The 14,173-nt window shown below is 38.0% G+C and overlaps 1 protein-coding gene across 1 annotated transcript in view; it reads right to left on the minus strand.

Annotated features, from left to right (window-relative positions):
* GRM7 (glutamate metabotropic receptor 7) overlaps positions 1-14,173 on the minus strand; it is an 871,267-nt gene that overhangs the window by 309,927 nt on the left and 547,167 nt on the right. Inside the window, exon 5 of the mRNA XM_077763719.1 lies at positions 11,943-12,083. Within this exon, the coding sequence (XP_077619845.1) occupies positions 11,943-12,083 (141 nt within the window). The remainder of the gene's footprint in view (positions 1-11,942; positions 12,084-14,173) is intronic.

Raw genomic sequence — 14,173 nt, forward strand, 5'->3', positions numbered from 1 at the left:
CAGAAAGGAATGGCAAGAGATCTTCAATGTGATCAACAGGAAAAATATGCACCCAAGAATCCTCTATCCAGCAAGCCTGTCATTCAATATAGAAGTAGAGACAAAAGTCTTTCCTAATAGACAAAAATTGAAAGAATTTGTCACCACTAAGCCAGCCCTACAAGAAATCCTGAGGGGGACTCTCTGAGGGAAAGGTTGCAAAGAATGAAGACACCAGAGATAGCACCACAAGCATGAACCCCACAAAGGACACAATGACTCTAAAGCCACATATTTCACTAATAACACTGAATGTAAATAGGCTGAATGCTCCAAACAAAAGACATAGGGTAGCAGAATGGTTAAAAAAAACAAAATCCATCTATATGCTGTCTACAAGAAACTCATTTTAGACTGGAAGGTACCTTCAGATTAAAAGTATGGGGATGGAGAAATATCTATCATGCTACGGGAAGTCAAAAGAAAGCTAGAGTAGCTATACTAATATCGAACAAACTGGACTTTAAATTAAAGACAATAACAAGGGATGAAGAAGGGCATTATGTAATAAATACAGGATCCATCCATCAGGAAGAACTAACAATTATAAATGCCTACGCACCGAATATGGAAGCACCTAAATATTTGAAAGAATTAATCACAAACAGAAAAAAACATAGATAAGAATGTGCTAATAGCAGGGGACTTTAATACTCCACTTACAGCAATGGATAGATCAACCAGACAGAAATCACTAAAGAAACAATGGACTTAAATGACACAATGGACCAGGTGGATCTGACAGATATATTTAGAACTTTACATCCTGAGGCCAAGGAATTCACATGCGCATGGCACATTTTCCAAGATAAATCACATACTGGGACATAAAGCAGCCCTCAATAAATATTAAAGAATTGAGATCATACCATGCACACTTTCAGATCACAATGCTTTGAAACTTGAAATCAATCACAGGAANATATAATAAAATACACACACACACATACACATACACACACAGACACAAAACTATTTAACTTTGTGTTTGCTTGCAAACACAATTATAACTTTGTTTATGTTTATAACTAAGTATTGTTTCATAGTGACCTATGATCCTGTTTGACCATGTGTCCAAAACTTCTGATGTTTGACAAACTTCACTCAAATCAAATTCTAAATTAAGACTTTTTGACCTTGAACTAAATTTGGGTTTGTTTTTTTTCCAGAGGATCCCTGGAAAATGTCATGATGACTATTCTCTCATTAGAATTGAGAGAGAGACAGAGAGAGATGGATGTTACACAAATTAGGAGTATTTGATATGTTAAATTATATGAGAAACTGTCACTTAAGGGATGGTAAACCTTAAGTTGTATTATGGGGGTAAATATTATTAATTTAAGTATCCTAGAAATTATAAGAAATTCCTAGAAATCTGACATGTCCTGGTATACTTTTGTCATTTATAATGCTAATTATCATCTTAAAATGTTTTGTGCCCCAGAAAAAACTAATTTCCTTGTCAATGAACTCTCAAGTATTCCTGCAAAAGTGTTTCATCTTAAGAGAAATTCATGGAAAGAACTCTGACCAGTACTCCAGAATGTAGGTTTCTGATTTCTTTTGAATCCTACCAGTACAAGCTGGGTAAGAATTTACAGAATTCTAAGGAAAAAAACTGGATCATTAAACTGCTAACAAAAGATCAACAAGAATTACATGGGGACTGAATGAACTGATAAGGATGGTTATAGTTTTCATGATTTTTTGTTCAAATATTGCTGGTTCTTTAATCTTTTGTTTTCTGCATATTAAGAGACCTTTCCTACTAAGCTATTTATAACTTACAGTAATTTAGAATATATCTTTTTGAGCAAAGATGAAACATTTATCTTTTTCTCCCTCCCTGATCCCTCCAGAATTTGGGAATGCTCAGTGAGTATCTTATTTTCATGGTAATATGGTTATTTGCATAAGTTTAATAAGAATCTGTTCTTTTAACAGGACACAGTTGGAAACACTGGCTGTATTACCAAGGCTTTGATTAGAATGTCCTATATGAGAGGAATATGCATAGATTCAGGTATGACCACACAGCTTTAAGGAACTAAAGTTAATTTGAAGGAGCCAATAAAACCCCTTGGAAAAATGGCCTGGTACTTGCATACCAGCTGCCTTACCAGTTAAGTAAGTAAGGTCACTTCTTGAAAGGTCCAGGAACCTCAGGATATTTGGGGACCTCAAGAAGAGAGGAATCCACACACATCTATAGGTATTCCAGGCAGCCTGATGTCAAGTTCTTGGTTGGCTTCTTAGCCTATAGAGGCTGTTAAAAGTTCAATCTGAAATTCCTTATTAAAGATTCCACTGAAGCAGACTTTTAAAAGCCAATATGGTCAGCCATTGTTCTTGTTGCATTTACATTAAGTCATCAGGCCAAGTTTAGTAAAAGAAACTGGATTTAATTATAGTTATCTTTGATAGAAACTGGGATAATTGCAGGTGAAAATACAGGTCAGTAGAAACTTTAAGGTATGCTATAGATATTAGATTCCAGTTCTGTTAATTGTTGTTGCAGTTTTGTTTTCTACCTGTACACCGGAGTATATATTCAGTTCTTGTAATTTCCTCCAATATATGACCACAATTCTCAAAAAAAAAAAAAAGACTTCAATTTTTGTCCAATCCTCTGACTTGGAATCATTAGGAATGAAAACTCCCCTTTCCATGAAGCCTGGTAGCCAACTGGGTAACAGTTTCAGAGCAGTCACAACAGCTGATATATGAACAGTCTTCATGCATGTTGCTGTGTGAGCCACTCAGAGATCAGCAGAGTTTTTCTTTTCTTTGTTTTCTGAGAAATGCTTCTTATTAAACACCTGTATCATACAGGCCTGATGTGGCTAATCTAACTGCACTGTGCCTTCTTTAATTGAATTGACCTATTCTCAGGACTAAGAAACTCATTCAATGACATATGGGATCATCTACTAACTCAGGACAGGTTCAAACCCATTTATACCAGATGGCCCAAGATGATAAAATATTTCCCAGTATTATTCAAATCCTTGAACAGATTATTATTAGGGTGGGCCCCTGAGATCATGAACCTACTTCCATGGCTGAACCCTCCCTGTTTGGGACAATGGTTACAGGCTAGATTTCAGATTACTGCCTCTATAATTATTATAGAGTTTGCTACTATAATCCTCTTTTGATGTGTACTCTTTGGATTGCATTGCGCCTACCTTGACTTTCAGTTTATCAGCTACTCAAGAAGCTAAGGTCTTCCTCATTGACCTTGATGCTTTGGCATCACAGGTTGGGTTGGATTATAGTATAAGTCCTAACAGTTATTCTTTCCTTCTTTCCTCTTTCCTTTCCTTCCTTCCCTTCCCTTTTCCCTTTCCCCTCTCTTTCGTTTTTGTAATGCAAGTGCCTGACTTAGCATGGGTTGCAAAGGCATCCTTTACAAAGAGAGCTATCTACAGTTAATACATTGCCAGCCACAGGAACACATCAAGACTCCTACGGACCTTCTCCCACTGAGGTTCCTTTATTTTAGATCTTGGCTGGTTTCAATAATTGACAATTTGGGCCACTTTCCTTTTCTCTTTCTGAATTTTAAATTCTCACTATTAGTTTTTTTTTTAATGTTTGTTTGTTTGAGAGAGCACAGGAGAGGGACAAAAGGGGAGGGAGAAAGGGAGTCTGAAGCAGGCTCCACACAGTCAGCACAGCGTCACACTTGGAGCTTGAACTCAGGAACCCTGAGATCAAGACATGAGCCAAAGTCAGAAGCTTAACTGAGCCACCTAGGTGTCCCTCTCACAATTATATTTTTAAATTCACCAATCAAGACTAAGCCAATGAAACTATGGAACTCACCCTGAATCTCAATTAAAGTAGAATCACAGGGCCATGAGCGTTTTCTGTCTACACCCACTACCCCACTGTGTAATCTCAAGGTCTCGTAAGTAATAAACATTTACTTTTTTCAAGGTTTCCTGATGTTGTTGCAGAAAGTTCTTCCAAACATAATAAAACCCCCCAAAACTGGTCCATTCACAACACTTGTTGATACCAGTGCAAAACAGTAATAACTTAGCCTTTCTGTTATGATTCTGAGACATTCAATACTTATTTATTTTTAAATGAATAAAGTAACCAATAAGAATTCTTATTAATTTGGCTCATACGGTTCCAGTTCCCACACAAATAGCAACCAGCCATTGAGGAGGGAGGTAGGGGCAAACTGAAGGGTGATGATAGCAAGAGAAACATCAACAAATATTTCGATTTCTAGAGGTAAGTCAGGATAAAAAAATTAACAAAGAACCTATCAACACAGGATAATATAATGGCTGCTATCTGCAGACTAAATCATAATTAATCTGCCTTGAAGTTGTATTTAAAAAGCACAATGTTATAAAAGTGTACTTTAATTTGCTTCTCATCAAAAGGACTTCAAAAAGTCAGAGTACCAAATGGTTAGACATTATCTGTAACATTTTGATGTAGATTCCTCAATCATGCTGAGTAAATTGGGTGCTGCAATATAACATCTATATAACAATTAAAGGTCAATTCAGAATAAAATAAAAAGGCAAAAAATTAATTAGTCCTAAATTCTTTCTGCACATATATTCTCAAAGCACTTGACTTACTTGAGTGTTATTTCTTTGTCTTGACAGACTTGTTAAATTATATAGGCTCTGATGGACCTGGGTCCCATGTGAAATGAATGAAGACTTGAGAAATATATGGTTTATTCATTAACAGCATTTCTTAAAAGACTTTTATGGCCCCACGAAGAAAGTGACTTTTATTTAAAGTATTAGCTTTGAGTAGTGAGTTGTAAAGAAAAAGATAGATTAAGGATTCACCGAAAATTTACCAGATTATGCTTTTAAGCCTCTGATCCCTTTCAACAGTAAACATTGATTAAGGGATCCAATCAAAATTGAATTTGCTTACTGTGTGACTTGTAAGCACTAGCAGTGGAAAACAATGGCTTTTTATTAAAAAAAAAACATCAACTTATTCATCCTCTGTCATCTCAAAAGGAAAACAAATCTCTGAAAGTCTAATTGTCCCTTCATGGGATGATAGATTTCTAAATACTGAGTTCCTTCTGTTCAATAAGGAGGTAACTCTGATGAATCAGTATCCACAAAGTGGCATTTGGGAGAACAGTAATTTTAGTTAGACAAATGTTCTGTGTAAGTCCTAAGCTATGACAGAGTGATAATTTTTATGGGCTACAATAGGCAGACACATTCAGATTCTCCAAATACCCTTCTGAGTTTAAGAAATGGGTTTGAGAGCAAAGACCTTAGGGATGCTACAATCCACATAAAGATCTAGCATGTCAGAGAGAAAATGGTACAAAAGTTGGTCCATGAGGGGTTAGTCAAGTCCAAGGTCCAGTGATGCTTAGACACATACTCTACATTATGGCACTGAAATTCTTTAAGCCTGGAGATTCAGATTCCATTCTGAATAGTAAATTGCATCCTGCCTGTCTATAAACTTTTGATACCCCATTACATCACTATGCACTGTATATCCCAATGAAAAGCTCCTGTTTATACTTATATGTTTATTCAGTTCCCTGGCTTTATTTTCCTGGAAGAATTTGATATACACCTTGATTTTCTATAGCACTAACAAATAACAATAGGATTTTCATGAAACCCTCTCAGGCAACTTCATACAGCCCCAAACAGCAGGTAATTGGTACCATTAAAAGTGTAATTCAAGTTTTATTATTCCCATTTCAAAGATAAGAAAAGGCTTTGAAAAATTAAATAATGTCTTCTTTCATGGGAACATTGAGGAATAGCTCTAGAACACAAACCCAGGCCTCTTTCATGCCCAAAACTCTGGTTTCTTAAAACACCTTAGTACAGTCATCTTCTAGACTCCAAGATGGCCTCAATTTCTTCTTCAGGGTTATCACCGCCTGTATACTTTCCTTTCTTTCCTTAACCTTGGTATCCCCATAAAAACAGGTCATCCCCCAAAAAATATCATATTCTATACTGTTCTTTATGTCAACAATATACTGGCTGGTGTTAAGGGAAAACACATTTAGCCAGTATGGTGTGAATGGGGAAGCACAGAAAAGAAAATCACATTTGACTTTTTTGTCCCCAAATAACAAATAAGCTAGAAGTATTTTTTCAAACTTTCCAGAGGGACTTACTCTATTCTTTGAAGTATCTAGAAGAGCTTACTTTGTACTGAAGTATCTAGAAGGATACTGATTTTATTCTGTGTATAGGTAGCACTAGCTTTATATATGACAAATTGATGAAGACAAAACATATGGCTACTATGAAACATCATAAAGTTTAAACCAACAATAAACTTAACTCATGTCCCCTTGGGGGATGGCAGCCAAACTAACCCATGAGCTGTATGTGTCACTGGCAAGTCTTAATCTGTATCAGTGAAAATTAGGCAATCACGAGTAAAGCTAGGATGAAGAGTGACTAGTTCTTAAGATTGAGAGAACTAGGAATTGGGTTATCAAGCGAAGTTGAATGTTCTTCAAACAGTGAAGAACATGGTAGCTTTTTCTTGTTTGAAGGAGACTTTAAATGCATATGGATAATCTATAGTAATAAGAATCACCTGGTTCTTCAGCAAGTTCCTATAAGAATTCATGTACATCTAGCTCCAAGTTAAATTATGAAGTATACAAAGTTTAATAGTATATCATTTTTTCATCAATTAGTCTTCCTTCCATTACTTTTTAACACTTTGGCCTTTCAGAACCCACTGCTATTCCTTGAACACAGATATCTGCTCTCTACAAATAGTAGGGGACCTATACTTCATCCTCAAAACTTGTCTGTCCAGATGATTGATTTATTGATTTTTTATTTAAGTCTTATTATTATGACTTATCATTATGACTAAAGAGGCTATGGAAAAAATATGGAAAAACAAGCTGGCATTTTAATTTGTGCCCACAACCTAGAGGTATTTTAAGACTTTCATATTCTTTTTTATTTTTTAATTTTTATTTTAATATTTATTCAGTTTTTTCTTTTTTTGGTATTTTTTTTTTACAAATAGTTTATTGTCATATTGGTTTCCATATAACACCCAGTGCTCATCCCCACAAGTGCCCTCCTCCATGCCCCTCCCCTCCTCCCCCCACATCCATCAGTCCTCAGTTTGTTTCTCAGCATTCNCCTTCAGGATATCTTGTAGGGCTGGCTTAGTGGTGACAAATTCTTTCAATTTCTGTTTATTTGGAGATATTTTTATCTCTCCTTCTATTTTGAATGACAGTTGCTAGATAGAGGATTCTTGGCTGCATATTTTTACTGTTCATCACATTGAAGATTTTCTGCCATTCCTTTCTGGCCTGCCACGTTTCAGTAGAGAGGTCTGTCACNAGTTTCTTTGGAGGAGAGCTCTTTCGTTTAGTCATTTTAGTTACCTTTCTGGCACTTGTTGGTTTAAAGACGTGTTATGCTCTCTGCACCTATGAGCGCTCTGTACCCAAGAAGACTCTTTGACTGTCCAGGGCCTATCCTTTCAGAGAGTGTTTTTTGAATGGTATCTCTTGGTCTCTCTTGTTGGAACTTTGGTTATTTTATTTTCCTATTCATAGTGACATTTGGGACTCTCCACCTTGTGTACTCTGGCTTGTTTCTTGAGGTGGGCCTTTGGGGGTGGAGTCAGAATTGCTGCTTCCTTCTCTGGGTAGGGCTGGCAAGCATGGGCAGGGGCTTGCCTGCTGGGTGTGTGGAGCCCACTGGAGTGAGGAAAACCAGATCCCTCTATGTCTCATCACCCAAAACACGAACTCGCAGGCAAATCTCCCGGTTTTTAGCTCTTTGCCTTCCCTCTAGAGTTCCAGCCAGCCAGGAGCGCTGGACGCCCGGTGTCCACGCGCGGTTCTTCCAGGGGCCCAGCCAGCCAGGAGGACAATGGCGCCAGGCGCGCTGCTACTCTAGAAGTCCAGCCAGCCAAGAGCAAGCACAAAGGAGCAGTCTGTGCGTTAAGCCCCTCCGGGACCAGTTGTAGCGAGAGGACCTGGTGTGCAGGTATTTGGCGTGCATGCGCAGGGTCTTTCTATGCCCCGAGTGGAGGTTTTTCCCCTAGTGGAGGTTTTTCTGTTTTGGACTCTCTCTTTTTCCCCTCTCACTGCCCGCAGAGGGGGATCGCCTCCGATCCTGGAGTCTCCGATCCCGGCCCGATTTTATCTTCCCCAGTTCGCACTCACGTTAGAAGGCTTACTCAGTGGATTCTGCGTCCTTTTTCTCCCAATCTCTCAGGTTTCATAAAGTTTCCAATGGCTTCAGATCTTTTCCGTGTGAGGTATAAGCGCGAGTGCAAGGACGGAGCTCCTTACTTCTCTGCCATCTTGCCCTCTCTATTTTAATATTTACTCATTTTTGACAGAGACAGAGCAAGAGGAGGGAGGGTCAGAGAGAGAGGGAGACACAGAATTTGAAGCAGGCTCCAGTCTCTGAGCTAGCTGTCAGGACAGAGTCCAACATGGGGCTGGAACCTACGAACTGCAAGATCATGACTTGAGCCAAAGTCAGATGCTCACCTGAGCCACTCAGAGTCCCCAAGACATTCTTATTCATTAGCAGAGCCCAGACATAGAGAAATATCTGTGAGGTGGGCTGTTTTCTGCAGTCCTCAGAACATCCACTATCTATGCTGCCTGGAGCCAGACTCGTGTCTGCAATGCCAGACTACTCAGCCTGCTTCTTCGTCTGGATATTTCTTTCCAATGTGTGCTTTCTTTTAATGTTTCAAAACCTGGTTAACAAAGCAGCTTTCCCTTTCATCATCCACATTCTTAAGCCCATCAACACTTCCCTCTCCCATCCATTCTTTTCCATCATTAAAGCTTCATTTCACACCATGGTTTCAAGAACTCTTACTAATCCAATCCCATCTATTACTTCTCTCCATCTCTTCCTTCCTTGTAGTCTAGTTAATCTCAGCACACTTTTCCTTCCATTATTCCATTTCCAAGTTGAAGCATACAGTTGAATCTTGAACAATGTGTGGGGTTAGGGGAATTCTTTGCAAAGCCAAAACTCTACCTATAACTTTTGACTCCCCTGAAACTTTACTAGTAGCCTACTGTTGAAAGGCTTTACCAATAACATAGTCAATTAACACACATTTTATATGTTATAGTTATTATATACTATGTTCTAATAAAGTAAGCTACATAAAATGTTATTTAGAATATCATTAGAGAAAAAAAACATCTACAGTACTGTCTTTATCGAAAAACAATCTGTTTAAGTGGACCCGAGCAGTTCCAATCCAAATTGTTCAAGGTTAAACTGTTCCTAAAGGTCACAATTTTTTAAATAGTTTTTGTGGATACTTCCAAAGAAAAATATAGGTTTAGTTGCATTTAGGAAAAGGCTGTACCAGAAGAAACACAAGGTCATCCATGTATTCATATCCAGTAACAGGAATAAGAGACACAATGATGGTAATAGTATTTGTCGACATTCAATATGGCAAATCTAACAACTGTGAAAGTGGTAAGGAAGGAAAGAGAACAAAGATATTATTTAAATAATTTGGGTTCACAGGTAATTTAATAAATGTGACCGTAGATTTGTCACATGGAAGGAATTGGATATGAAAAACTCTTCTATATCCATTTTTGAAAGAGGAGGATTTGGATAATGAGCTTGTTTTTATAAACTTCAATTCTTGATAATCAGTATGAAAATGTAACTACAGATAAAACAGCAGTGTTAGAACCTTAAGAGCATGAAGACTGGCCTTAGAACAGCCCTAATGGTCCTAAGACAATCTACCTTCCAGACTCCAGAACACAAAATGTCACAAGAAGCCAAAAAACTGTCATCAATCATTTAGATACTTCTAGTACACTTGGATGTTGCTTGTCATATAGACGAATTATCCAGATGTCAAACTAATTTTTTTAAGTTTCCTCTTGAGAGCTTTGTTTCATCCAAGTCTAGTCAACATTGAAATAAATTTTTCCTTCCTCCCTCCAATATTTTAAGGATGATACTTCTGAAAACACTGTTGCTATACATTAATGTCTAGGAAATGGTTAATCTGGTATTGTAATATACTGAATTATTTATCTAATCATGCAATATATTGATTTTGCATCATTTTTACTTATATCGCTGTTCATATTTTATCTCTCCTTCACAAAACAACTTGAGGACAAGGCCTAAACTTAAGCATCCTTACACCATTTATGATGTTTTCAGGACCATAGTTCACATGCATTATTCCTCATTAATAGGTGTTTGTTGAATGCATCAATCTACAGTATCTGGATGAACAATATTTAAAGACTCACACTGCAAAGATAAACTAAACAGTAGTGTATTTAACATGAGTGTGCTTTTCTAGATCATACAGAGAAACATTTTAGGGTTTTGTGGTATTTCAAGGTCATCACTACGAATGATAAAGGCTAATGAAGTATGAAATTGGGTATTGCTATGTTATATAGAGCCAGATGATGAGATAGTAGAACATGTCACATGCTTCTGTAACCCTTTGCACTCCCCCATCCAATTCCCCCCACACCCAGTTTCCAGTAGTCTTAGGGGAATGACCAAATTCCACATATGTCCCCACATGGCTTATTCTTTATCCACATCTCTACACAAGCAGCCTCAGCTCACAAATTCAACCTATTCACTGTACTTCTGTCAGATATTTGTTTTTTCTATCCTCTGAGGTACGAGAAGTGCTCCTGCTATAAGCCCTTTGCCATATTATTCCCCATAAGAAATTCTCCTATCTGTTCTTCCCTTTTCCTAATTAGCCAATACCTACTCACTCTTCAACGAGGTCTTTTGAGACACCTTCTGCCTCCAATATAAGGGAAATTTCTTGGTTATATGCCCACATAGCCCTTAGGACACTTATTGCAATTTATAATTATGTATTCATGAAGAGATGACTGGAATAATGTCAATCTTTCCCCCACTATTCTCTGAGCAACATAAAAACTGGGTCTTCACCTGGCTTGATTACCATCACATCACGGTGCCTAGTATTGTGATCAACAAGAAGGGGTTGCTCAGTAATTATTTGCGAAGGTATGAGTAATTGTTTAATTTTGTTTTCTGACTACTTCGTGTATGTAAAAATATATGCATGGCATACACAGTTTTTTAATGTTTACTTATTTTGAGAGAGAGAAAGAGCAAGCATGAGTTGGGGAGGGGCAGAGCAAGGAGGAGAAAGGTTCTGTAGTAGAATCTGTGCTGACAGCACCGACTGAACCACCCAGGCATCCTACACACGTTTTTTAATTTGGAATAATTATACAAAGTTACCTACAAGGTTGAAGTTGTTTTTCTTTTTTGTTTAAGTAAACTCTGCCCAATGTGGGGCTTGAACTCATGACTCCAATATCAAGTCATATGCCTTACTGAATGACCCAACCAGGTGCCCCCCTAAATATTTTTAAGCATATTTTAAATAACAAATGACTCATTAACTTGGATGTTATAGAAATCCATTGCAATTTTCATTACCTTAAATCCAAGTGTTTTGTTTCTTTAATCAAATACATAGTACAGACCATGATAACCATTAAATCTGGTGATGATAAGGGATTTGCCAGAGTTTGTCTATGTGAAAATGACTTCATACTCCTGGCTAAAACATGAACTAATATTTATCACTGAGAGCATTCAAAACAACATGACTCTTTTGAATTCCAAGAATCAATGAAAATGTCAATTCCTGCTAGATGGACAGGCAGAAAAGAATACAAATTTTTTCCTGCACTTCTCTTGTCCTGCAAGACTTATGCTCCTGTTCCATTTTCTGAACAATCTAGTAAAATTCAATTTACTTTTTCAATTTGTCTCCAGCCAAGCTTCCTTCTGTCAGCTATGCAGACATTTCAATGCTGACCACATAGAGTAACAGGAGAAGGACAATGAGAATGAAATTACCTGTGCATTTGCGATCTGTGTCTTCTTTCTTTGACCCACTAATTGTCAACTTGCAGTTGAAGTTTTCCTCCCAGTATTCAGCAAACCACACATTTCTTCTGTTGTTTTCAAGTGTGCGTGACGTAAAATAGGCATCAAACCCTAAAGAGAGTTAAATGAAAAGGTCATTGCTTGTGGGGCACTGCTGGAACATTGGGAAATAAAAATACAAGTGATGATTTTTCTTTGGTTTAGTAGACTAGATGCTCTTTTATGTCAATCAAAAAAAAGAGAGAGAGAGAGAGAAAGAAAGAAAAAATATTCCAGGGCTCACCTATGGTTAAATCCCTAGTTCAATCTGCCAGGCAGAGATGTGGCCTACAAATAACATTGCCACACTGAAATCTGCATTACAGACTTTAACAATGACATAATGATAATAATCCTTGCATGTCTAGTGATGCCAGACTATGGACACAGTGTCTTCATAATCATCATCAAGATAATAATTGGTCATTTCAGGGCTTAATATGGATAGGATTCTGTGCTTCTATATTCTTGGATTATTTCATTCATCTCAACAACCTACACAGAAACTACTATCCTTCCCACTTTGCTGATGAGAAAATGTAGGTTCAGGTGAAATAAAAGCATGCCCAAGGTCAACCATGAAGCCATCCTGCATCTCTGATTATGTAATCTACTGACCTGTGAATATAATTTTAAACCCTCCATTCATTTAGCAATGTCCCATTATGTAATTGATGTTTTAATCACAATCAAAGTTTCTGGAAAGAGCAAAAGTAAATATGAGTCTAACATAAAGCTCAGTGCTGTTCACTGAATGAACTGATGCGTGTGAGGAGCAGAAAATCAAGAGGCCATGTCTACAGGGAATCTCTCACTACCTCTTTTTCTTAAAATTTTTTTTTAATGTTTTATTTATGTCTAGGAGAGAGAGAGAGAGAGAGAGAGAGTGAGCAGGGGAGGGTCAGAGAGAGAGGGAGTCACAGACTGAAACAGGCTCCAGGCTCTGAGCTGGCAGTCAGCACAGAGCCCGACGCGGGGCGCGAACCCACGAACCGCGAGATCATGACCTAAGCGAAAGTCTGACGCTTAACCGACTAAGCCCCAATCTCTCACTACCTCTTAAATAGTGCAGTCTTAAATGTTGCAATGGAGCCACAAGGCCTTATAAGAGTCAGACAAGATTCAGTAATACCAGGGTGGGCCTGAGGACCAGCTCCACTAATGTCTTTAAGTCAGGGGAACATAGCAAGTCCACACTTTCCTGATCTTCCTTTCATCTTCCTGGAAAAATAAAGACGACACTACCTCCTTCCCTCCCAGCATCTTGTTTGTGGTTGTGGGAAGACATTGGAAACTTACAGAGTTCAAGGTTAACAACTGCAGGAAATGGACATGTTTTCACATTATTTAAATTACTCAGTGTTCCCTTTAAGGCCTTAAGGGAAAAAAAATAGCCCCAGACTCCAAACTCCCTGGGAAGAGCACATCAGGTTAACTCTATTTATCATTACGTGGCTGGCACCAAATTCATGGCCTGACATACATTAAACCTACTATAAACGGAAAAATTGAACTAAATACATAAGAATGTAAAAATAAAACATAAAGCACAAGAGATTACATAATATTTTAGGGAAAATAAAATATATTTTACATTCCTTAGGCCATTTTTCAGGATGTTGTCATCCTTTTATAGCCACTCTTAACGGATTTCAAAGTAATCTGGCTAGAATAGGTGATCACATTCGAACACCAATACTGACAAAGCTGTCTGGAAGTCCTCCTTCTGCCTAGCTGTTCTCCCACAACCCTGCCTCCAGACAACTATTAAGTAGAGTAACCCAGTATTTCCAAACAAAGAATCTTTGGCGGGGGGGAACAGAGGGGTCCTGCATGTTTCCAAGAACACTAAATGTATACATTCAATCATGTATATACCTATACACACTCATATATGGTGACTGTTGACCAGCTCTCACTTTTTTCACTATTTTTGCCCCTTGTCCTCCTCCTAACCCCAGCCGGCCTGGAAAAAAAAAAAAAAAGTTAATTAACAGTGGTAGATTGTGGCAATGGCCCCGGAATGGAACATGCTTCTGGGGATTCATACCCCTATACAGGTCCTCTCTTAGGCACTGTGTCCCTGTCTGTGGGACATTGACAGGTGTGGCGCAAGCAGACATTGGGAAACCCTGTACTCATTGCAGCTTGTTTTTGTGGAA

The sequence above is a fragment of the Crocuta crocuta genome, unplaced genomic scaffold, assembly GCF_008692635.1.
Source record: "Crocuta crocuta isolate KB4526 unplaced genomic scaffold, BGI_CrCroc_1.0 scaffold184, whole genome shotgun sequence".
Classification (NCBI taxonomy): Eukaryota; Metazoa; Chordata; class Mammalia; order Carnivora; family Hyaenidae; genus Crocuta; species Crocuta crocuta.